This window comes from Agelaius phoeniceus, chromosome 21 (assembly GCF_051311805.1).
Source record: "Agelaius phoeniceus isolate bAgePho1 chromosome 21, bAgePho1.hap1, whole genome shotgun sequence".
In the NCBI taxonomy this organism is placed as follows: Eukaryota; Metazoa; Chordata; class Aves; order Passeriformes; family Icteridae; genus Agelaius; species Agelaius phoeniceus.
Window position 1 is genome coordinate 10,444,007 of NC_135285.1, and position 26,651 is coordinate 10,470,657.

The 26,651-nt window shown below is 42.1% G+C and overlaps 1 protein-coding gene across 2 annotated transcripts in view; it reads right to left on the bottom strand.

Moving 5' to 3' along the window:
• The window catches only part of DENND1A (DENN domain containing 1A), a 151,197-nt gene that overhangs the window by 97,157 nt on the left and 27,389 nt on the right, over positions 1–26,651 (bottom strand). For both annotated transcript variants that reach the window (XM_054646491.2, XM_054646489.2), the window contains exons 3-5: positions 21,174–21,217; positions 6,395–6,444; positions 3,488–3,607 (exon numbers count right to left, since the gene is read on the bottom strand). In XM_054646491.2, the coding sequence (XP_054502466.2) occupies positions 3,488–3,607; positions 6,395–6,444; positions 21,174–21,217 (214 nt within the window). The remainder of the gene's footprint in view (positions 1–3,487; positions 3,608–6,394; positions 6,445–21,173; positions 21,218–26,651) is intronic.

Sequence of the window (26,651 nt, forward strand, 5' to 3'; positions counted from 1 at the left end):
TGAAATCTGATGAGAAATTAGAGAGAAACAATAAAAATGCAGCCTCTTAATGTATAGCTTTAGGATTTATCCCATTGCAGCCGAAATCCTGAAATCCTTAAATAAAGTCTTAGAAAGAAAAAACATTTGGGTGTGAAATTCCCAAATTAGAACACAGAATTTGATGACTGGACATCAGCTCTTACTCGACTATAAAGAAAATAATTCAAAAACACCTTTTAAGTTTTGTACCATATTTCATTGAAAAAGGTGGTCTGGAATCCCAGTTTTCCTGGGAGATGTGGGTGTGTGCCATGAGAACTCACCTGAGCTCAGACTCCAAACCCTCCAGGGTCTGTTCCTCACCTGGGCTCACCCCAAACCCCCCGGCTCTGTTCCTCACCCCAAACCCCCCGGCTCTGTTCCTCACCCCAAACCCTCCAGGCTCTGTTCCTCACCCCAAACCCTCCAGGCTCTGTTCCTCACCCCAAACCCTCCGGGCTCTGTTCCTCACCCCAAACCCCCCGGCTCTGTTCCTCACCCCAAACCCCCCGGCTCTGTTCCTCACCCCAAACCCTCCAGGCTCTGTTCCTCACCCCAAACCCTCCAGGGTCTTCCTCACCTGGGCTCACCCCAAACCCTCCGGCTCTGTTCCTCACCCCAAACCCTCCAGGCTCTGTTCCTCACCCCAAACCCCCCGGCTCTGTTCCTCACCCCAAACCCTCCAGGCTCTGTTCCTCACCCCAAACCCTCCAGGCTCTGTTCCTCACCCCAAACCCTCCAGGGTCTGTTCCTCACCCCAAACCCCCCGGCTCTGTTCCTCACCTGGGCTCACCCCAAACCCCCCGGCTCTGTTCCTCACCTGGCCGTACCTGCGCCCCCGCGCGCCCTCTGCTGGCGCCGCCGCCGCAGCGCAGCCGCTCCGGGTCACCCCAGCCGGGCCCGCGGCTTCGGCGGAGCGGCAGAACCGGGCCAGGGAGGGGGAGCCCGGAGAAGAGAGGCGGGTTCCGCACTGAATACAGTGGCTCTACATGGAAAACACCACAGAGCAGCCGGAAAAGCAGGTTTCAAAGTTATCAGAGAGTTCATCAATCGGTGTGAGCTACTACAGCAGGAACAACGCTGTAGTAGCTCACACCGATGAGCTACCATTGTAACTACTACAGGTAGTTACAATGGTAACTACCTCAAAAGCAGTTTTCCGAACAATATTGGTTAAAACAGTCATAGCAGTTCCCTGCCAAATGGAATTGCCTCTCTGCTGGCCACAGGATAACCCCAGTGCTACTGAACTCCGAGAGGCGCCTTGCTGTGCTCTGCAGCCACAGGAAAAGCCTCTGGGCCACTTCAAAGCTCAAGTCCAGACCCTGACTTTTGGCCCTAGAGTACTTTGCTTCCAGGACATTGCAGAAATTTTTTCAAGCACTGAGTGAAAAGAATTTCTTTTTTCTGCTGTTTCTCCTCAATAACTAATCTAAACATGTGCTGATTTTCCACCTCCAAACCATTTTACCATGGCCAGACCCATAAAATCCCTGCTAAGCCTTGAATATCATCTCTAGTAATAAACACCATCAGTTAGTTCTTACACTGTTGCTGAGCATAGCAAGGAATACTTGAAGCTTGCTGCCATCCAATCTGTAATTTAAAAACAATTAAACAAATGTTCTTTTCATCCCCATTTGCTTTTACTTTCGTTCTCACATTTTCCAGCATGTTTTCCCCCACCCATTTACCATGCACCATCCTTTAGTACATAAAGGACACTGAGAAGATTCACATCAATAATGGGAGCTGCAGTCCCAGGAACAGAGGAAGTGATTTCATCTATTGCTGATTTACACTCTTTATTATCCTCTAAAACCTGCATGAACTTGCATTAATGATGAGCTTTCTTCTTCTCATCAGTGCACAGAAGAAGCAACAGGAAGGAAGTGAAGAGTCCCAATTCATCCACTGGGTTGGGTATTTTTGGTTATGAGTTGAAGCAGAAGGCATTTAACTACAACAGAACTCCTCCATTTCTTCTTGGCACTCTATCAACATAAGGGAGCTGACAGCAGAGAACTCTTATCCAGGAGGGATCATGAAGGGACCCAGACTATTCCTCATTCAGATTTTCTTTTTAAAACTGTGTTTCTCCTTTAATTTGACATTGATCAGGCAAAGTTACCCTCTGTAAGCAGACACTGCCCACTTGAGACCGAGGGAACCAGCACCCACTGCACAGGGAGCAGCTCTGTGGGAAGAGCTGGGAAACACCTTCCTGCCTGCAGGATCCAGTCCCTGCTGCTGGACTGCCAGAGCTAATAATAGCTGAAATGTCTGCTACAGCACAGGCAGGATGGGAGAAGATACTGAGCAAACACCTGTCACTCTGCCTCCCACTCAATTAATTAGCAGTTTGGGTAGATCTCACCATTTCTCCAAATATTAAGCTCCCATTCCATGGCATTGCTGTGTGCAGCCCCCTGCAAGGAGAGGTGACCTCGTATTCTGCAATGTCCCCCCTGGAATGCTCAGAGGGGCACAGCCAGACACAGCCAGGGCTGCACTCTCAGGTGCCCCACATGGGGCAATGAGAAGTTCCTGTGTTCCTCTGACCCCACCCTGGTTGTGTCCTGTGCAAATCCAGCCAGGGATGGCCCTGCCAGATGTGTCCAGCTGCTCACAGAGCAGTGCCCTCTTTTGGGAGGAGCCAGCCCCAGCTGTGCTGTCACCTCCCTGGCTGTCCTCTGTCACCTCTGTGCTGGCTTTACCTGGGCTACTGTTCCTCAGCTTCCAATTCCTTGTGAACACGCAAAAAGCAGAAAGTAGAAGCCAGGCAATTCTTAAATGTGTTTAAAACAAGACAGACCATTTGCCACATGAAAATCTTAAATCCATGGAAGTTCTTAATGGCACTAAAAATTGGTGGACATCAAAACTGATTTTACTGGCATCATTTCTGGACTGTATTCCAACATGGCTGTGGGAGGTTATCAAAAACTGCTCTGATAGAGCCTCTTGGCCCATTTTCTGTGAAATGCATAGTCCAACTTCCACTGACAGTCTTTATCATGCCAAGCTTCACAAAACCCTCCACAGGACAGAGGAAAGCTCACACACACAAACTGTGGGGCTGTGGAGAGCACCAGTGACATCCTCTCAGTTACCAACAGATGTTTTGTTAATAAAACTTGCATGTACAAATGTCCACAAAATGTCTTAACAAGATCAATTGTGACAGCTAAAGATAACAGCTGCCATCATGCTATGTCATATCAAATTACTGCAAAGAGCCTTTTTTTCCACGTTGTTAACTCCAGAACGTTGACTACAAACAAATACAGTTATCTACAGAGGAGCTCCCCAGTGCAAGGGATTCTGCACCACTTGTGCAGCAGAACAGTGACTTGGAGGAGCAGATAGGGAAATAATTCTGACCAGCTGGAAGTGGTAATTGCAGTGGAACTGCAAAGCCAAACGCTGCTCCTGCAGTCAGGCAGAAGCCAAACCACAGACCTACCTCAGGATACAGAAGCAGCTCTTGGCCCCCGAGGACAAGCGACAGAAGCCAAACCTCTGCTTGCTGTCAATGTCTGTGAGCACAAAGGTGAAGTTCTGCCCAACCTGGTTAATGGCATGGCTGGAAACAGAGAGGGAGAGAGAAATTACTGCTGAGCCAACTCTGTGTCAAGTATCACATCCAAGTCATTGAACCTATAACATTTCCTCTTTCAGCAGAGTTTTTTTGAAAAATTAACTACAAAGTATGCACCCTCCAGAAGCTTAAATATGCTTGATGAGGGAGGAGTGGGGGCTCTGTGGGGTTTTTTTTCCCATTTTTAAAGTGTGGGAGGATACTAATAATGAGTTTATCTTAAAAAGAAAATGGTTCTGATTATCAACCAGCAACCAACCCCATGTTCTCTCATATAACCCAAATACTTCTAATTATAGGAAAATAAGACTTATTTCAGGTCATGTTCTAGGGTTTTTTTAGGTTTTCTGAGAACTGAGAAATCTGACTTGCACTGACATATAGCTTTACAAGTCACTCCTACCAACTGCAACAAATACCCTGGTAAATTCAAAGCCATTTAAGTAACAGCCACAGGCCTTAAAATATTCTCTTCTATGATGCCACGTGCAAAAAAACAATTTTTGTGGGAGAGTACACACTCAGTGCCTAGAGGAAACAAAGGAAAAACAGCCTTGCAGAAATAAAAGCTGGATCCAAATGGGAAAGATGTCACTGTCCTGCTTAGAAAGAAAAATCCTTCAGTGGATTCCAAACAGGGAAGGGAAAACATGCTGTGATGAAGATGAACAAAAAGATAGATATTTAAAGCATTCCAACAGTCTGAGAATTAGCCAGTGTGAGTACTATCATCCTCCTGAAATCTAAATGTCAGCAGAGCAACTACTTCCATAAACCACACTGAGCTGCTGGGGATACCCAAAAATCCCTCACTGGTGGTGTGTTTTATCTGTAAAGCTTGGATGTAATGTTACTATGGTGATTTTAGTATAGTGTTTTAAAAGGGGATTATATGCTTAATTTTAACAAGGTTGAGAGCAGAGCGTGTGTGAGAAATAGCATTAGAACTGACAATTAAAATTATGGAACAGGGGGAAAAACCACGTTTCATTAGCAGCAGGGAGAAGCTTGTTTATTAAACAACTCAGACAAACTGGTGAGTTCCTCCAGAGCAAACCCAGAGAGTCCTGCATTCATGTGACCTGGGGAAAGCAAACCTTGCTGGCACGTCCTGCTCAAGTTCAGTGCCAGTTTTTCACAGGGAAGGAAAAACTTCCCCACATACAAAGTGTTCTTCTCAAGATTTTACTATAACCCTTCAGCTTCACAGCTCTGCTCTCAAATGGGCAGGAGGTCTATTCAGAGCCTCACAGGATGGAAGCAGCATAAATCTCATCTGTAAGGGGGCAGACAGAAGTTAGGGCTGGAGGGAAGGGGAGAGGAGTGATTTCCATGGAATCATGACCAACACCATCGTGGCAGGGAGCAGGAGCAGGAGCAGCTCTGCACTCCTGCAGCTGGAGCAGAGCCCCTGCCTCCTTCCACACCACAGCAGCAGCAGCAAACTCCTGGGCCATTGCCTGAAGGAATGGCCAAGCAGCCCCTGGGCTTCTGAGCATGCACAACTCATGAACAGAATCAGTGCAAAAAGAATGGAGTGTCTGTGCCCCTGAGAGGCAGAACCTCCAGTGCCACCCCTGCTGCTTTCACAGCCACAGGAGAAGGAGCACAAGCATCTCCTTCAGCTGCCTGGGTGTGCTCTGCCTCCTGCAGGGTGGGAAGTCCACTCTCCACCTCTCCACCTCAAATTATTAAGTGTGTTCTGGGTGACAATGTCTCCTTTTTGTTCAAACTTGCTGGCTGCAGTCTTTCAGTGACAGTCTGTGATATTCAGACAAACAAGTGGATCCAGAAATGGGAATCACTTTTCATTATGTTCTCATTTGCACCCCATATGGGTTTTCAGTGTTCTATCTTTCAAAATGTTATATTGCTGAGGAAAACCAAAAACAACAAAACAAACAAAACCCCTAGGTACAATAAATCTCCATACAGAAAGCATAACTATTTCTAGTAGGAACAAATACATGAGAAAAATGTATGAGTATTTCCCTGCTTCCACCCCTTAGGAAATGAAAAGGATGAGCAGTAAAAGAGGGATTCCAAATTCTGAAATGAGAAGAAGACTTGCAGCAGTTTAATCACAGCCCAGAGCATGCTGTGTCTCAGCTGATGAAGCCAAGTCATTCTGACCAATCAAGTGATGCTCAGAGATGAGATGAGCACTGGTGCAGCCTTTCAAAATTTCAATTGTTGTTCTTTTCACGAAACCATCAAGAATAACTCACAGTAAATGCAAAACTAAAAAACTTCTACAGTTTCCTAAATTACAGGAAGTAAATATTCTCAGATCTTCTCACATTCGTTTTACAATTTCTCCCCCAAAATCAGAAGTCACCTTAAGTAGCTGTCAAGTAAAGCAGCAGCGTTCCAGCAACATCAAGAGGCCTTCAAATGTAAAGCATTTCATTAATTGTCCCACCTAAATTTTGGCTATTAAGAAATTAAATGCACAAGCAGACAAAACTTTGATATTAATATGCATATTTGACAATTCTTACCCAAGCATTTTCCATCCAAGCATTGTGCAGAAGTGAAAAAAATGCCCTCAGAGTACTCCCACTGAACAACTCCAACTTTTAAAATTTCTTTTTGTTTCATGGTGCCCATAAAAACCCCAGGAAAAAGTGAATTCTGAGACTATAATTTGCACTCAGGTGCTTTAAGTCCCAGTCCCACAGACAGAACACTATGAATGGTATGGCTTTTATTTTCTACAGGGGTTTTATTGACAAGCTTATTTTCTTGTAAAGTTTGAAAAGCTAACAATACCTGTCCACATAGAAGGGGAAACAAAACTTGGTCAGAGTCTGTAGAACTTCCTGTAGAGAGAGAGAGAAAAAAAAAGATAATTTATACATCTATGGGGACCAATAAATCTAATATTAACCACATCACACAATTTCACAAGTTTGCCCTGAAGAAATAAAAGACAGATGAAGAAATATGGGCTTTATCAATTACATGGAAGCAGTACCAGGCAGTCAATCATGTGAAATAATAAACATGATCAAACTTCATTAAAAATGAAAAATTAATCAAGATTCACACATGGGCAGGCAGCAGGAGCCATGCAGCAATTCTCCCAGGAGGAGGAGGAGGTTGGGTTGTTGAGTGTTAACACCTCTCTGGGGACAGTCCCTACCCTGACCATATGGATCAGAGTGAATAACACCAAACCACATGGGCCTGGCCTGGCAGGACCACTTCTGCTGGCACAGCTTTTGACTGTTACCTAGGAACAGAGGGCTGGGGATTAGAGAACACTTCCCAACATCAGCAAGAGAAATAACAAAAGATGGAGCCAATAGGTCTCATAGCAGGAATGTTTAATGTTGCCTACTGCTATTGGAAAGGAAATCTCAGAGTTAAAAGACTGATTAAAATAATGTGTATTAAAATTGATATGGATTGCTTAACCTACAAACCATTTTCTAGAAGTTGCAAAAGAGCACCACAAACAGAAAAGCATTTAAGCATGAGAGCAACGAAAAGGATGAACATGAAAAGTGAAAACATGATCAGCAGATAAATTAATCATTTTCAACTTTACAACATGAAACAAATACAGTCGCTAAAGAGGCAAAACCAGAAATATGTTTGTCCCAAAACAGTTGTGTTCATAGACAAAAGCAAACCACTAGATATTCAAAATTTGAATTCTGTAACCCACAAGACACACAAAGTTCTCTCAGTTTACAGATCTTTCCTACAGCCAATTCATTGCTCATTCTCCTTCACACTTCAATATTTCAGGTCCTGAAGTGTAAATTCCATTTCTGCTTTCAGAACCCTGAACAAACAACAAACCCTCTGACAAAATCAACACTTTTCTGACCAACAGCAATAAATTACCATCAATAACTAAATAGATGCTTCTTGCTTCATTTATTTCTAAGCCAAATGCCATCATTCCCAAATAAACTCCATCAATCTAATAACCTCTCCAGTGAAGCACAAAACATATTGACTCCCTTGCAGGAGCATGTTCCTCCTGCATAATTCAAACCAGCACAGCCCATCCTGAGCCGTGGTTTCAGGCTCAACTGCTCACACTCTTCTTTGGAGGTTTCTTGACAACTAAAATGTGGCAAGTTCTGAGGATTTCAGGCAAAAACAGATATGGAAACTTTGACTTCTTGACAGTTTATTGATAGATTATTTAACAACCTCCTGTTTTTAAAGAACAAGAAAGGATCTATTGAAGAATGCCATGTAGAGCAAAGACGTCTCCTCCTTTGAATTGCAGCAGGAAACTTGGACAGGAGCTATGTAGATTGCAGAGTAAACTCTGCAGAAATCTCGATTTCGATACAAAATAATGCCTTGATAGTAAAGGTCTCATTACTATGATCGGGTTCCCGCTGGTGCAGAGTCTCACTGACTTTCACAAGCTGAACAACTCCACTTGCTCAGGCACAAAAACTGCATCTAGACAAATTTTAACTACCCACAGTAGTAACTCTTACAGTGCAAAACACCAGCAAACAAACAAAAAACAAAACCTACCAAAGAATTCTAAAATTGTGAAATTATTATATCAGCAGAACAAAGTTCCTGTATCTTTATTTGCCTGATCAATACACACTGACTTCCAGAAACAAAATCATATAGACACATAACATTCTGAAATAAAATAGTGCAAGAAGACAAAGCCATCAGTCACCTCAAAATGGCACAATATATTCTCTCCATTATTTTGATGACTTGAATAATTCCTGTAACTGCAAGTGAAACCATTCACATAATAAAACATTCAGCATCTCATCAGCATTGTGTCACTGGAGAAGTGAATTACTCAGAACTTACTCTGCACTTATTCCTTGATATTTACAGCTTCCTAAACTCAGCAAAGGAAATGTTCACATAAACAGGCCATATATTGGCTCTGTACTGCTCCAAACTGCCTTCTTTTTTAAAGAAAGATTTTACAGTGATATTATTATCTGACTTTTGCAACGCCATTCAACATAATTGCTATTCCTTATACACCAATTCTTATCTGCCTCGATTCACAACCAAAAAACTGAGACTAGCACAGGTTAACTGCAGACTTATTTTTCAATGGTAACTAATAAAATAATATAAATACCATATGCAGAATTAGTTTTTAATTAGGAAAACTGCTGATCTTTTGCATGTAAGAAAACAGCTACTGGAGAACAACCCCATTTTTGCTCAAGTTGCAAGCTCGTTACTCTAAATATAATGCTGCTTCTTTTTAATTCTTTAAATACTCCTAAATAAAAAAAATATTGTTTGAAAGATAAACAATACCTACGTCATTCATATGCAACATTCTACCCAACCTCTATAGGTTATTACTTATGACCTAGAAAATCCTTCATTTCTTTATGATTTCAGACAAAACAAAACCTACAATTGCTCCATGTCAACATCTTATAATTTTATTTTTTTTTTAACCCAACATGAAGCACAGAGGAAGTATCAATAGTCTGTTTTCTTGTTTTATTCCCTTATGGCTATTTTCCTAAAGAAAAACCTGCATAAATGCCTGTAAAGCAAGAGCCCCTAAAAAGAAGAGCAGAGCCCCCCAGCAATGCAGGACAGGCAGCTGATCAAGGCAAATTACCCGGGAGCTGCCGCCGGCGTCTCCAGGGGACCACACGCCAGTTTTCTGGATCAATCCCCAAGTTTATATTTTCAGAAATCTTTTTACATGCAGTTTGATTTTTAACATTTTAATGAGCAAAAAGTGCATCTCCAGCAGCCAGCGAGCAGAGCTAAAGTGCAGGGCATGAACCGCGTCCCGGGGGAGGCGGCGCAGCCGCGGCACCGGGGGCTGCAGCCCAGGCACCACCTGGCTCCCCGTCCCAAGGTCCCAACTCCTTTCATAATCAAAACACTGCTGACATTAGAAACCCCACATGGCTTTTCTAAAATCCTTCCCAATCAATAAAGGCAGTACATAACTTATCGGAGACAACACAGAGCTCATTGATTAAGTTTGGTTTCAGTAGCAAAGTTTTCAAAATAAATGAGGCAGGAACACCACGCTCAGCCTTTCTGTGACACAGCCACCTCTGAAGGTGAGGCAGGCTCTGCAAGGCTTTCCTACACAGGCAGGACAGACTTGGAAAGCCAGGCTGGGAAATACACACAATACACACCGGGCTCGTGTCCCAAAGCATCCCTCTGTTGCAACCAAACAGTAAAGAAAGCTCAACAATGCTGAAAAAATGTGCACATTCACTTGTGAATTTAATAAGCAAGCTGTAGCTGAAGTCTTTTTTATTTTTAAACCCTTCACCGTATGCTCCCACTTCCAAATCAACAGAACAACTTCAGATTCTCTTAAATACAGTGGGTTGCTTCACTTCTGCTCAAATGAACATCACTAACAAATATCCCACGTGCAGCTGCAATTAAATAAAACTGCACTGATAAATGATGGGCAAATGGCTGGGCTAGAGAAGGGTCTGCTGCAAAGTATCTGCCCTAGAAAGATGCACGAGACACCAGAGGTGCAAAGGAGAACAAGAAGTGTAGGGAGAAGTGGGACAGAAAAGAAATTAGAACACCAGGAGATCTGTGGAAAATGCTGAATGATTAAGGTATGATACTTCATAGAAATGGGATCAGAGCAGGGAAACAATACACCACACAAACCAACAGGCTGCTTTAGCCTGGAGTGCAAAACCAGGGAAATCTAGATGAAACTGGGAGGATTCCATAGAAATGGGATCAGAGCAGGGAAAGAATACACCACACAAACCAACAGGCTGCGAGCCTGGAGTGCAAAACCAGGGAAATCTAGATGAAAGTGGTAGGACCAGCCAGAGCAGAGACTGGACCTTCAGCTATGGATCCTGGAGGGAGTGGAAAGGAAGGAGCCCAAACCCCCACAAGTATTTGTTACAAGAGAACAGAGCACGGCCAGTGAGAGGAGTTTTCCATGGAGAAGAGGTGACTCTAAGATGAAAAGGGGGGACTGCTGTTTCATTTCCTTGCCCTTACACCTGAGGAAAGTACAGCTGAGGCTGCTGCAAATGGAACACTACAGAGAGGGTGGAAACACTTCCCACCTTACCCAGCCTGAAAGGCCACCTGAACCCAGCAAAGCAGCATGAAACACTCCCTGTGCATGGGGGGACACCAGAGACTCCCAAGAACATCAACAGACTGAGGAGGGATGGAGGAGAAACTGGAGAAGAAGGAGGGCCCAGAGAGAAATGCCCCCAGCCTGACGGCTCAGGGTGTGTGAGCACAGGGAGCAGCAGCTGCTGGGGACTCACTGCTCCTCAGAGGCAGCACCAAATCTCAACTCCACAGAAATCTTAATATTGCATTAAAAAGTGCTAAGAGATTAACTGAAGCAAAATATTATCCAATTAAACTTGAGTTGTCCATTAATGTCTCCTATACCCACAGAATTGCAAGCTACTCTTATATTTAATTAATCTATTTGGATAATTTTAAGCTGAAAATTAATTAAATGATCTACTGCTAGGGAACAATAGGTTTCAGAATTCAAAAAAGCAAACAAAAACCTTAAACCCGTAATTTCTCTACGTTCTAAAGGTTTTTCTGGTTTTGAGAAAACTGGTACAACACAGATTCTTTTTAAAAAATCATTGCTTGTTTAAAATATTTATGTCACATTTCATATTGCATTGATTTTGCAATAAAATCTTTTTATGCCTTATATCCTTACTGAGCATTACTGAATTTTGTAATGTACTAAATATTTTAATAAATTATTTTCATCAGTTCTTTAAAAGAATGTTCTATGCCCAAAAAAATCTGGACATTATTTGCTTAACAGAATGACTTTAAATTGCTTGAATTCAGTTTTATCTCTATTTTTCTAATTCTACTGGTATTCCAATCCAACTTTATAGCACTAGATTATCAATTTGTTCTGTGTTCCAGAAATCCACCAGCTCTTTCTGAGCAATTCTAATGCCTGAATTAGGGGAGGGTTTTTCTCCCAAAGTCGCCTGTCCCTGTCTGAGGGAACAGGGCCATACAAAATAACATCATTTCATTGAAGGTAACTGATTGTTCTCAGGAAAACGCTGTTTGAAACAAACAAACAAAAAAACCCAACATGCATATCCACAACCCTGGAAACAGGAAGAGCAGGAGATAAATAGCATTTCCTAAGCATATTGAGGCCTGCTAGCATTTAAATATTTTAAACGTACAAAATATGTGCACAGATGGGCAACTTTTCTCCTTGCATTACTAAAAACATATTTCAAGATAAAGCTCAAAATCCCTGAATTTTTTAAACCTAATTGTGACTCTGTTTCTTAGAATTCACACCCCAAGGCCAAAGCTTTCCTGCCACCAGTCCTTCAAATCTGATTTGGACATTACACGGGAGGAGGCTCCAAGCCTCCCTGAGGTCTCACTCCTTTTACAACACACGCAGAGGCAGCAGATAATGGGCCTGTGCTGAATTCCGGGCTCTGCTCGCCTCCTCCTGGGACACAGGCCTAGCAGATGTGATAAAAACTGTGTCAGAGAAGTAGCTCTAGTTTTTGCCTTAATGACAACTTCAACCTCTCAACTCATAGAACAAAAGAACAGGAACGACTATTACTTTTCTCCAGTAGAAAAAAAAATGTGAAAGTAAAGCTGAACTAAATATTTAAGCAGTTTTTCAAAGAGATCTCCTCAACAAATGTCTTTAAAATCCCTTCAGTAAAAGCAGAGATTTAGTTTCATTCTAAGAGAAATAGATTTTAGCTAAAAAAAAAATCTACAGCCACTGTTGTGCTGTTGAATAATTGTTCCAGTCTTAAATCACAAATAATTGAAAAATTATACTAACAGGCATTAAAAAAAATCAGGTCCAATTATGTGCATAAACAGTGATCAGTTGGTAAAGGTAAGAAGTGTCAATAGCAGAGAGCTGGAACACTGATTCAATTAAATGTATTTTAAACATTCAATTACTAAAACCAGGAGTATTTTCACTTGCAGATTTAGCAGAAACGAGGTGAGAACTATTAGCTGTGAAAAGATAATCACATCCTGCTCAGCCCATAAGTTGCACAGGTACACTGCACCAAAACCAAACCTTTAAATCTACCCTTGGGTTAGCATTTGTTAAATATTATAATTCTGGCTTAAGATGAGTGGCCTTTTCAGCCTTGGTCTCCATCGGTCTATTCAGCTCCGAGCACATACCCACTTAATCAGCAATCATTGTTCTCTGAGGCAGGACTTTGTTGTCAAGACAAGCACTGAAACCTTTAAAATATTTCAGAACTGGCATAAGAAAAAAGTGATCTTTGTCAAACAAGGACAAATTTATGCAAATCTTTTATAAACATTCACAAACATTTATTTAGCTTTTGAAATGTTGGCCTCATTTGAGAGCATGAAAATGAGGGGGAAGTAGGAAGATGCAAAGGACAGCTTAGAGGCTGGCACACTACATAAATATTCAGAAGGAAGATTATAGGATTCATGTTAGGCTGTCTTAGGTTTCTCCAAAGTCCACATAGAATACCAAAGAACAAAACTAACGAGAAGTAGAGCAGATGTTAGACAATGCAGCAGCCCTCTTTTCCACACTCACTTGGCTATACTTGGATGCTTTCATTTTTTCTTTCAATATGGTCAGGTCATTCAAGGATTCTCCTATAGACTCTGTATTGTGGCTACAGCGCTATAAGCTGGACCTCTGTCAGCTTTCCAAAAGTTCCTGATGAAAAGGCATTATGCAAATTGTACCTCTCTTACTCTCTTTTCAGGAAAAAAAGCCTCCAGTATGCAGTCATTGGAGTATTGGAAGTCCCAGCCTTCATTTCTGTATGGCTGTGTTTGCCTTAGGGCCATGCTGCTTGTTTTGACAGTGGATCCCCCCAGATAGTTGGGATTAGTCGAGCTTGTTTAGATAAACTTGAAATCAAGGCCTTCTCTAGGTAGACAGCTAGATGTAGCTACTGAGTTTCCAGCTGCCTTCTGCTTTCATCCCAAAACAACTGCAGATTCACAGCAGAGATCACAGCCACAGGCTATGTCACATACATAAGTATGAAATTAAAGGCTGCTAAAAGAAGCCTTTGTAAGTCTTAGTGCTAAAATAAGGAATCTGTACTGCATAGTTTAAACAAATTATTGAAGAAGCACCAATAAAGGTCTGCAGCAGAGAGTTAACAAGATGTGTGTGAAAGAAATGCTCTGTTTACATAACTGGGCAGGATCAGGCTTTGCTAATCACCACTGCCCCATCCACTGTGCAGCCTCCCCAAAACACAGGCAAGGAAATACCTGGAAGCACTGTCTGCTACAGCACCCAAAAAAGAGCTCTGTTCATCAAATCCCAACTTTATCATCACAGGAGACTATTGTGGCAGCACTGCTCCACTCAGACTTCCAGTCATAGACACAACCAGATTGCATCTTTGCTGTAGTCAGATAATGCAAGCCACAGGAGTTCATTCTCACAAATATAATACACTAAAAGAGAAGGGCCAGAGCTCCAAACTGAAATTAAAACCTGAAATCAAAACCCGCCCATGTAACTACATTACACCTTTATAAATCTGCACTGTAGTTCAGTCCCAACAGGAGATTCATTTTTCATAAGGTAGGAGAAAACCCACAAATAGTTTTGTCTTTTAAAAAGACTGCAATCTCTTCTAGCTGGGTGCAAATTTTCATATACACTTCTGCCACATCCAGGCACAACAGATGGGAAACTGAATTAAAAGAAAAATTAATCCCTAGGATGTTATCAACAAACAACCAGAAAAAAAAAAAAAAGAAAGAAAAAGAGAAAAAACAAATAAATAATTCAGTTCAACAAATAGTAAATATCATTAAAAATCAACTCCCATCTCTTGCTCAAGAAAAAGGATGTGCAGAAACTTGCAATGTTGGAACACTTTAAAGCCAAGAGCAGGATTTTGTGTCAAAGAGGACAAGGTAAGGATTCACCAACCTCTACCTCTGTGCACAGGAGGTCTCTGGAATCACATTTCTGCCATTTCCATATTAGAGAAATTCTACCATCTCCCACTGCAAAACTAAGTAATTTCACTGAAAAAGTCTTTTATAAAAATTTAAAGGATTAAAAACTGTGAGAGATGCACCTGCACTGGTTACCAAAAAGAATCCTGAATTCCCTTTGTCATTTCCTACCATAATTCCCCACCAGCAACACCCTCAGCAGAAATAAGCTGAGAGTCCAAACCAACAACTGAGCTCATTCCTGATCCTGAGGGAACCAGTCCCACCGGTGCCAGGGGACTTAGAAGAAAACAGAAGAACACTTGGAGAGTTGCTACCTGAACATGAGCTCTGCCTGCTGAGGGTGCAGCAGCTGTCCCAGCACCATCAAGCAGCAGCAGCAGCTGGTACAACCCTGGATTCACCTCCTCACAGGTGTCCGGGTGCTCTGCCCACGCTGCTCCTCCCTGCTGAGGAAGGGTTTGAAGCTGCCACCAACAACGTGGGTAACACCTCCCTCAGGCAGGTGTGTCTGCCTGCTGCAGAGAGGAAGTGTAACAAAACTGAACAGTCATCCCAAAGGGGGCAACAGCTGACCAACTTTGAAACCTCCCTTGTTTCTCAGGCTCCTGTTCCCATCACACCGGTTTGAGAATTCCCTAAGGAACAAAGATTAAAATGATGAGTATGATGAGGACACTCTTGCCCACAGGCCAAGAAGAACTTCTCTAACATATTTTGCAGAGATGAGATGGAGGCAGTGATCACTTCAGACAACTGAAGGTTATAAGAGGATAAAGCTTTTTAAATTTATCAGCATTTCTACAACTTTCAGATTTTCAAATACAAGAATATGTTAGGGCAAATAGTGGTCAAAACCTGAGAGCCATAAAAACATTCTTTAGCCCTGGAAAGTGGTTTTTACTTCAAGGAGAGCTGATATGACCAAAGATGACCAAACTCAGTATATGAAGTTTTCCAAGTGCAAAGCAAAGAACTTTGGACTCCCCTGGTTTAACAAGGGTCATGTCCACCTCATCCCTGTGACATTTGTCACCAGTGCCATGCTGCTGTCCAGACACAGCTGAAGGATGGGGTGTGTGAATACCAATGAGTGTCATCCATCACCACCAACAACCCCTCCTCTGCAAGGGACAGCACTTCCCACTTGCTGTCCATGCAAATGCCACCAGCAGCCAGAGCAAGGAAGGGTTTTCCATGCAGGGAGATGAGCTGGCTGTGCCTTAACCTGCCCAAACCTCCCCTGGCAGGACCTTCAATGTTATTTCATATTCTTCTTAAACAGAACATAGATGCTTTCTACATATTACATGTCTCTAAAGAATAATTTTGAAATAGTTTATGAATTGACCAATAGCACCAGAATAAACCTGAATGGTTCAGGAGCCTGGTACAAGACAACTTCCAGAACTATTTTGCTACTGACTGCCTCATCAAACCCAAGTAGAATAACACTGCTGAAGCAGCTCTCATTTTAAGGAAACCCAGCTTTACCTGCAGTGAATATTTTATACCTTTATCAATAAATTTAAACCAAAGTGATAATGATTACTCACTCTAGGCCTGATCCCACAACCTTCACTCACACAAGCAGTCCCACAGGATTTTAACATCACCACCTCAACGAATAAGGCTTTGCAGGACAGGCTTTAAATTATTCATATATTCACAGATTTTTAAGACCAGAAGGGACCATTATGATCATGTAGTCTAACCTCTTGTATAACAAAGGCCATAGGATTGTAGCCAGTAATATTTGCACTCGCTGAATCATCTGTAGTAAAATCAAATTGTGTTTAGCAAACTTCCAACATCTATTCAAATTTTTCACTAAAGAGAACTGAGATGGTTTAGAAAGTGGCTTGGCCATATTTCCTCACAGTTGAACCCAATTATTCCTCTATTTCTATTCAGAATTCTTCTGACTTCTGGACACTGGCTTTTGGTGTGGTTTTCACAGACTCCAGAGTCCAACACTACCTCAGGTACTGTCAGGCCAAAATCAAGTAACCTCCTGAGCTCCTTCAAAACATTAATTGCCAGTTAATTACTATTTGCTTTCTGCACTTTTACCACTCTTGCCCTGCACCATGACTTCTGAGACACAGATATCATAAGTGAAAAGACATTCAATTAATGCTATCAATGATGCACAAACAGGAAACCAAACATTTCCATCTCAGCTCTTTCCCAGATAGGATCATGTGCAGCAGCTACTTCAACCACCAGCTTAAAGACAAAAAACACCAGAACCACTTTTCTACATTTTCTAAATTACTAACTGCTCAGCCTTTCCCACCCAACTTCATCTGCTCCCAAAAGGACAGCTCATTTTTTAAATTACTCTTAAGACAGGTTTTGTCATACTGTGTATGCAACCTGTAAGGTAGAAAGTTTATCCTCAGCTGATGTGCAATTCAGAAATACCCAACTGGATTATAATCACCCCTGTTCAAGCAGCTTGGGCCTTGGTGCACACAGGCTTCCCAAGACAGGGGGTTTTTGCTCCATTAGTGGCCAGCACTGTGTAAAGACTCTCCAATCACACAACTCTCAATGACACAAAGAAAGTGCTTTTCATTTTTGCCCGTGTGCAATGTTTGCACAATGCTCACAGACTCTGTACAAGAAAGACCATTAGTTTCTACATAAAGACTGCCATAAAGTTTTATAGTTTATCTATAAATGTATAAAGATTGTTGGTTTCGTTATAAACTCTGTTTCAATGCCAGTGGAAAGAAAAATCACCAGCAGAATAGAAGTAGCAATCTGCATAAGTCCCAGCTTGCAAGCACACATACCTCAGTCATTCCTGCAGTAATTAACTGAACATACAATAGTTCATCAAATTACAGACAAGCCATCATACCACTGAGAGCAGCTCACAAGCAGCAACTATCACAACAGCATTTTCCTTTCCTTTTCAGATGAGCTATAAAGATTAAAACAGTCAGCAACCAAATGATGCACTACTCGAAATAAAGAAGTATTTTAAAATGTACTGCATTTTCCAAGGTTGTGTAGTTCCTCCTACACCTTCTATTGATCGTTTTACTACTTTCTATTTCTGTATATTTATACAACTACTATTTGCTGTATTGTTCTAATAGAAGTTTGTATCTTTGCTGCATTTCCTTGTCTTTAAATTAACCCAGGAGAGCTGTTCATCTTGGGATTAATCTTCAAAACACTGGGCAGCCAAAATTCATCTGGTGACCTGCCATGGATGGTATTTACAACATCCCAACAGCACAGGATTCCACCTAAAACCATTAACTTCATTACTAACTTTTTATTAGGAAGCCAAACCAGAAAATACAGTGATACAGAAGGATTTTTCTGGTTTTTGAAAGGATACTTCTATCTACAGTGACTGCATTTTATAAAGAAAAACTAGGAGTTCTCATCTGGTTTAAATTCTGAGGTCATGCTGAAAATCCAGCACTGGAAAACTGTTGCTTATAGTACCAACAATTACTGATTTCATGCTAGGTAAAACCACAAACACATACATATACATTTTGTTCTTAAAAACTATTATAAAACAGTCCTACAAGTTAAAACAGTCTCATATTTTAAAATGTATCTCAAGACTACTCCAGTGTCCCTCCTGCCATTCAAAAAAGCCCCATTTTACCCATTTCAAGAGGCCTGGAGCAATCATTAGCATTTTCTCCCCTTGGTAAGGCTCCTCAGTTACCTTGTCTATGACATTTTCTATAAAATATTCCCTTATACAGTTATTTAACAGATTTAAACCGTAGATGTCATTGTGGTCTGAACATGTCAAAGACAACTTGAGGGGAAAAAATCAGGACACGCAGAATTCACTTTGTCAGTAATTACAATCAAAATTCCTGCAATGTGGCTGGCCTGCTCATTACTTCCTGACTTTGTATCAAACCCCTTATTTACATTTCAGATTACATTCTTCATGAAACAGTAAGATCTATCAGAGCTGAGAGGACTGAAATAATGAGGGAGAAATATTTTAATAAAACGTGTTGGGTCTGCATTACTTCCGTGTCAGAAAGAAAGGTTTCTTCTGTAGCCATGGATCATTTATTCTGTCTCTAAATGAGAAGCAAAAGATGAAACTGATGAACTTTTACTGCCCATTTGTCTTTAGCAGACAATTAAGACAGAAGATCAAAATGGATTATCATACCACGCAGACAACTGGCCCAACAGTAATACATCTCCGGGACCACAGATTTGTAACTCTCTTTTATCCCTCCCCTTTCTTCTTACTCCTTTTTCCTCTCTAAAGGCAATGCTGGCTTTGTGGCTCAAGGGGAGCCAAAAGGCTGGTCATCATTATTCAGTCACAGATGTCAATCTAACCTCCCTTTTTTCTCAGTTTCTAAAGCAGTGAGGCACAATAATTTGTGACAGATTCTTTTACTGTAAGGTACAAAGAACACACAGAATAAAACATCTAGCAGCAGCGAGGGTCTCTGATCAGATGTGCTGGTACATGGGAAATACAGTGTATGTAAAAACAAGCACTGAGAGTTTAGATGAATAAAAAAAAAACTTGAGGTGTTTTTCCCTTTTTTTTTCTTACTAATAAGTGCTTTACCTTGTGTTGATTTAACTCAAATATTCCTTCTGGATTAAATCATAAATGTTTGATTGCTAGAAACAATTTTTGCCTGCACTAACATGCAGATCATCTCTCTCCTTTGCATACAAAATACACACAGAAAAATCAAGGGTTTCTACCATGGATTTTCATCTGCAGTGACTTGGCACTTCCACTTTTTTTTTTCTTCCAAAGAATAATAAACCAGAAGTTTTAAGAAATAAACCTGACTGATTTGCAACTTCTGTATTTTCAGAGCTCTAAATCAATAAGGACAAACATGGATGTAGCTCTTCCTCTCTGGCTTACTTGAATGTTCACAAGTAAGTGATTTTTCAAATCTAAATCTGTCAGCTCTGGACATGTTCTCCTCTTTAAGAGCACTGAGCGACCAGGATCAGAAAATATTCCTTCCATGCATCAACAGGAAAAACATCTTTGAAATGTACTCAGATTTGAGAAGTTACACCTCGTTTCTTTTGCCTTCCCTGTAAGTTTGCATGTGCAAAATATCTGACAAAGTAAAACCCCACCCCAAAACCACACAAACACAGCTCTGTGTTTTCAGGGGGTCTGACATCAGCGTTTGGAAATTCTGACTAGAACTGGGTGAACATCTTACGAATTTTTATGAGCCTCTGGCTCCTCTGAGTTTCATTCAGTCTTACATATTCATAGCAATAGAACACAAGTCTAACCATTTCCAGCAGAAGAAAGGGATTGTTAGGAATTTTATGAAGTCAGTTGTATGACAAGGCTCTCTGTAACACCTTGATCCTGGACACAGTGACCGTCCCAGCTCTGAAGGACCATCCGCTCACTCATGATTCACCTGAGACACAGCACTGCTGAAAAGCAGAGAGTGCTCATGGAAATCCAACCCCAGAGAGCTGTTTATTAACAACCTACAGACCCACACTGGCAATAAGGATGCAGTCCTCCAAAAGCTTTAGTTCCATGCTCTACTCCATGTGTACAGCAAGCCCTAACAATGAACTACAGTCAAAAGCAGTCAGGTAGTTCAATAGGTGCTTTGAAAAAAATACTATTACTACAAAACCACCCAGAAGGCCTGGTCAAGGTCCCACTGCACACAGTGATTACAGCCAAATATGAAACCATTAGTCTTGGCTGTGGTGAGCCGTCACAGCTAACAATTTGTTAAATGCTTTAGTCTAAATGCCACAAAATTTCATGTTGTGTGAAAACATAATTAGAGGGAAAGGATCTGAGCTAATATAGCTGTGCTGACCCTAACCTGGTATCACCCAACATCAGAGACTCATTGAGACCAAATTCATTGTTCTATTAACCAGTTCCACCATGCCAGAGCTTCAGCACCTCCCAGGCCTGGAGGTGCAGGAACTCACCCACGGCAGCCCCAGCCCAGGGCTGAGCCTGGCACCAGCTCTGGACACCCCGAGCAGTCCCTGCCCCAGCTCCAGCCCAGGCCACTCCCCATGGCACGGGCAAGGACAAGACAATTTGGAGGTGTTAATTCCCCAGTCAGCGAGAGATCCTGTGAAAAATTCCTAATTCAATCTGTGTTTAAACCAAATGATAAATCCCTGTGTGTTCTACCCGCATATTTGGGCTTTTATACCATCTTTTTGAAGCAGACTAGAGACTGCATGATCAGGCAAGAATTTAAAAAATGTGCTGTAGTGCCAGGTGCCCAGTTAAACACAGCTATAAACCTCAGACAATGCAGAGAGCTCTGCCAAATGAACTGTGGCTCTGGCACCTAAAGGCAAAAAGTGAAATTTATTAATCAATTTTCCTTCTCACTCTCATGTTCGCTTGTAAAAATGAGATTGTAAACCAATCTTATGAGATCCAAATTCTTCCGTTTTCTGCTTTATGTGTAAAAATGTTTTTATCCTTCTGCTTCTAATTACAGCTTCTTTTTCTTTCTAAGAATGCATTTATCTCTTTCAGTAAAAAGAGCAGCAATAATATGTTGAACAACCCTGAAATAAATTTTGTCATGTAAAAAATTAATTACGCATTCCAAACCTGGTCACTGTAGCCCTCTGGGAATTGCCTCCGCACCTCAGGATCTGTAAATAATTGACAGATAATATTAATTGGCTTTGGATTAGTGAGCAAGCAGAGAATCACACATTAATATTTGATCAGAAGATGATAGCAACCCTGGCAGGGGATCCAAGGAGGGCAGCTGAGGCTGCTGTGCTGATAAGAGCAGGGAAGGACTTTTCAAGGCTCTCCCTTTACCCTCCTCCAGACAGAAAAAAACTGTACATAAAACACACACAAAACACATGAAACCAAAATGTCTGTGTGTACATACACACACACACACATATATAGATATATATATACATATAAATATAAATTACTTGTTAAGAGAAGCCCTGGTGCTAGACTGAACTTCAGGCTGGTACTTGGGCTACATCTTTCCAGCTGCAATTTCTGCAATTTGCCACCTGGGCTTATCACCAGGAAATGGTTACCCAATGCACCTCATTTTGGTTAAAATCAGCCAGCCAGTTTTGCCACCTCCAGGCACTCTGTGAATTTATCTCCATAGACAGTTTTCAGTGATACTAGTTTACAAATCCCTAAAAATTACTTTACTTATGTTAAGGTGTGCTCCCTACAAACCCAAAAATATTTATCCAGAATTTGAAGGAGGTAATTAACACAGCTCTGGAACCTTTCTCATCAGGAAAACAAGTGTGAACACTTCAGAGTAGCAAGCATTCAAGACAGATGCAACGTCCTTACTCCTTTGGCTGTCAGAATAAATAATACGGTAGTATTCCCTGAGAAGTTATCTTAAATTTAATTAGAGATGTTCATAAAACAACAGAATATCACGATTGAAATTATTTATATGACAACCTATTTAAAACAGATCTCTTCAAAGCCATCCATTTTTCAAAGGAATACATCGGAGAAGGCCACATTCCATTCTACAAAGATAATTTTTTAATTACAAACACCAAACCATATAACAATCAAGCAAGAGTTCAAAACCAAGTTCAGTGCAGGAACAAATGAACGGCCCCGTGGCAGCACCTCCCTTCGGTGCCAGGCTGGGTTTGGTGCTGCAGACACGGCCCCAGGCTGGGGCACACCCAGCTCAGCAGTGAGGGGTGGCACGGGTGGCATGGGCACTGCCCTGCTGTCCCACAGGTGCCAGCCCAGAGTCCCCAGGGCAGCGTTCCCCGAGTGAGGAGCTGGGCCATGGTGCCTCTGCTGCCAGCAGGTGCAAACTCCTTCTCGAGGTGTACTTGGTTCACATGAGAAATCCTATGGAATATTTATCCCAATATTTCTGGGTGGGATGTGCCTGGCCCGGTCTGGCCCTTCCTGCTGGGCCAAAGGCTGCAGCTGTGCTGTTTCACCTCAGAGACACCTTTGGCAGACTGGATGCTGCAGCTGGGCACTCAGAACAAATCCAGGCACAGCAGAAACTCAGTTTACCTCAGGTGGAAAAGGTTCAGGCAAGGGTGAAGAGAAAAAGGAGAGGATTCTGCTGTAGAGTTTTAATGCAGAGTTTATTCCAGGATGACAGACTCTGAATGTGGTAACAGCTCCAATATAATCCAGCCCCCATGGTCCCGTGTCCTTTTAAGCCCGGGGACAGGGGGAGGGGAAGGCACAGGTGAGGACCAACCAGGTGTGAGGAGGGGAAGGCTCAAAGGATACAGACACTGGGACAGGCCAATGAGCCCGGAGCTGAGGGGCACCTCCTGCCAACCACACCACGACCCTGCTGGAATGTTGGGATTGATGGGCAGCTCTTAGCAGGAGGGCAAAGGGGAAAGGAGAGGTTGGCACACCTGGGGCGTTGGGGTAGGTGCAACAGGAAATAGCATCACCCTGCAACAAAATCCAACAGCCCAGGCCTTTATAAACTTTCCAGCTTTACATTTTCCAGACAATCAGATGCTTGGTCTTAACATTTCACTGTGATATATATACAATAAATCAAACTGTACATGCACATATCAGCAAAGCCACCTACATTACCACAGCAAACCAGAAACAGAGAGCAAGGGATCTCCTTTTAAGCCTAACTTTGAAAATTCTTCAGCCTACACACAGGTAAGTGAGCAAAGTGTCCAAACACACAAAAAGATGTGACAAAAAGCTGTGCTGGCATGGGCCCCTCTGCACACAGTTAGCAATTAACAGGACAGTACAGCTTCACATTTCAGCACAGCAAGTACAGCTGTGGTAAAAAGAAACTATGCCACACCTATTAAGATGCATATTTTAAAATAATTTTAAAATTAATTAATGGAGGGCAAGATTTCAGAATTCCACTCAAAAAACCCACCCAAATCAATTAAAGAAACAAATTTGTATTGCTGCAGACATTTGTAATGGTGTCTGAACATGAAACCTACATGTCCCTGCCCTTTCTATTGATCCATTGCTCTCAAACTTAATATAAATATATACACACATAGTGCCTCGCCCAACATTTCATCATTTACCATTATCTTAGGGAAATGAGGAACTCAATTTGACATAAATCCAAAGTGTGTTTGCTCTAAACACATTAGTCCATAGATGGCAAACTACATTCTCATTCTTGAAAAATGCAACAAAATAGATTAGTCATACAAAGTAACTGTGTGTGTAAACATGCATTTTTCTTGTTTTCTTAGCATCTTGAAAGCCCTTCTGTGTTCCTGGGGCTCCCTGCCCTGAAGGACAGCCCAGACAAAGGTGCTGCAGTGTATTTAAATGAAGCAGAGAGCCCCATCTGAGCTCCTGGTGCAGGGCTTGGGGAGACTCCAGAGCTCAGGGCAGCTGAACTCACCCTGAGCAAACACATCCCTGTTCCTGCCTCTGTGGTCCCTCCGGAGGGAACTGCCCTGCCTGTCACACGCCCGTGTGACACAGGGATGCAGCTGGTCCACAGGCCAAACACTGCTATCACAACTACTCAGAACAGGCTCTTCCCTGAAGGAATAAGCACAAATCGCCTAAAAGTCACAACAGACATGATATGCAAGTTATTCTGAACAAGAGAAAACAGTCAAACAAACAGATACAGGCCAAGCCAGCACCCAGGACTCAGCTTCAATCAGCACCACGAGTATCAGTGAAAACTGTTCAGCACTTTTGTGAAATATTTGGCAAACACATGAACAGAAGTGACTGTCAACCCTGCCTGTAAAACCAAAGGAACTTGGGGAACTTCAAACACTTTTACTCGCAGTAATTTGTTTTGCACAGTGCATGCAAACAGTTAGATGCAGCTCCATTATAGCTGGAGACAGTAAGAAAGCCCTTTGCAACTCAAAACAGGGAACGCTGTTATTCCAGGTACTTAACAGGCTTTCGAGTGAAATGATGCAAAGTAAACACATGTAAAATACTGTTTTCAAGTTCAGGAGAGTGGAATCTATTTGCTGACATCAGAACAAGGGAAGAGCCAGGCTGAAATCCCAACCAACCTCTTGCCCAGCTACAGCAAAGCACTGAGCTGAAGCCTTGCAGTCACACATAACTTAACAGAGCTCTGAGAGCTCAGCTGAGAGCAGGAGCAGAACCTGCAAACCAGGAACACACAGTGCAGGTTAACCCCCAAAAGGAAAAAGTCACAGGAATTATGGAGATGCTTCTCAAACTAAACTTGTCCAAACCCCAAAACAAGAATTCAGGTTGTGCTACACGCTGAACTTTTCTGTTGTTGGTAACCTAGTATCTCCTGTTTATCTTCCATTACAACTGGTTTTGTATTTTCAGCTCACAAAGATGACAAGACCCACACAGTTTATGCCTAAAGCAAGTGCTCACAAACTTCCCTGGAAAACAGCCATCCATGAATATAAATACATGCTGAAATACAGCACTGGAAAATGTGAGTTGCAAGTGTAAAGCAGAAAGAATACAAGCAATAACATTCCAAAATAAAGCTAAAAAATACATCCCATCTCCCCTTCTTGTAGGGGCAGAAGTGCAAAGAAATACACATATGTCACAAACTTAAACTGCTGGTACCAAGAAAAAAGTCGATTTTATTCCTAATGCTTACACTCAGGTTTAAAAAGCTTGTTAACCAATGGAAATCCATGAGTGACTTCAGCATAGCCAGTGTGGGCTCCCTTCCCAACCTGACAAGCTCCATGGGAAGCTCTCTTCCCAGAGGATACAGCTCCACACAAAGCAGCTGCTGCCACAGAGTCTCAGCTGGCCATAGACCAGGAGCTCCAGCTCCGCTGTTCCTCACTAGGGACAGCCTGTGCCCGTGTCAGGGAGGACAGGGCTGGAAATCCCCATAGGAAATGGGTTCTGTGGCTATTTCTGCAGCAGTTTCCCAACTATTTTAAGAGGTGCTCCTGAGGGAACAGCCTGAATCGCTTTCCAGTGGAACAACACGGGGGTTATTTTGGAGAGGGCTGAGCAAAGCCAGGGCTCATTCTTGGAGACAGAGCCAGGCCTTTCTGCACAGGCACAGACTCACCAAGGGCAACACCCAGCACACATTCCACACTGGGCCAGTGCAGCTCTCATGGCCAGCACATCCAGATTTCCCTCTGGAAGTGGAGATTCCACATCACATCTCTGCACATTATAGAGCACTGCATTCATTACTCAAACATATTCCAGCTATTATTTTTAGTATTTCATTAAATATGTGAATGTTTCCAAGTTCTAAAAGCTATCCCTGCCTCTCCATACAGGATCTTGTTTAACAAAAAGCCAAGTACAGCAGAATATTGAAATTAGCTGTGAACTCTATAATCCCATTGTTCAATTTCATGGCATTTAAGACAGTACCTTCCCCTCCACACAAGTCTGGATGTTAATCCATGCTGGAACCTGATTTAATTTTCCAGATGACAGGATGGGAACATGCTACAATGGCATATTAGTGTAACTATGCTGCTCTTTTACTCACAACTTTTCTTACGTCATAAAGTGAGGAGTTATGCTTTTAAAAGACACATGCCTAATTACTTCTACAAACAGCACAGCTCAAACTGGTCTGTATTTGAATCTTATGGAAATTATAAGACCACGTAAGTTTTCAAAAAATTAACAGAAAATACTTCCTAGAGTAAACCATGCAAACCCAATATAAACAAACTTGCTTTTTCTGATAAAAGTCAGCCAATTTAATCCATTATGGCTATGAACAAATAACTTCAATCCCAAATTGAAAAATATAGTGAAACTTACTTCATTTTTTCTCCTAACTAAGTATTTACCTCATTCACTTCTTTAAGGTCCTTATAGCTGCAATCCCTCTGAAATGAACTGGAATTCCATTCAGAGTAACTTTTAATTTCTATACCCACTACAGATTCTCACCCTTATGCAGCACAACTAAAAAGCAATGCAAACTTCTTTCCAAACCTCTGCAAACTCCTTGGTGTCCTGCACCCAGCACAGCCGAACACTCCTGCTTGCCCCTAACCTGCTGCTGCTCAGCCTGCAGATACCATCTCAGAGAGCAGGAAGCAGGGGAGGAGGGAAAAAGGCGGGGATGGGAGGAGAAAATGTGGG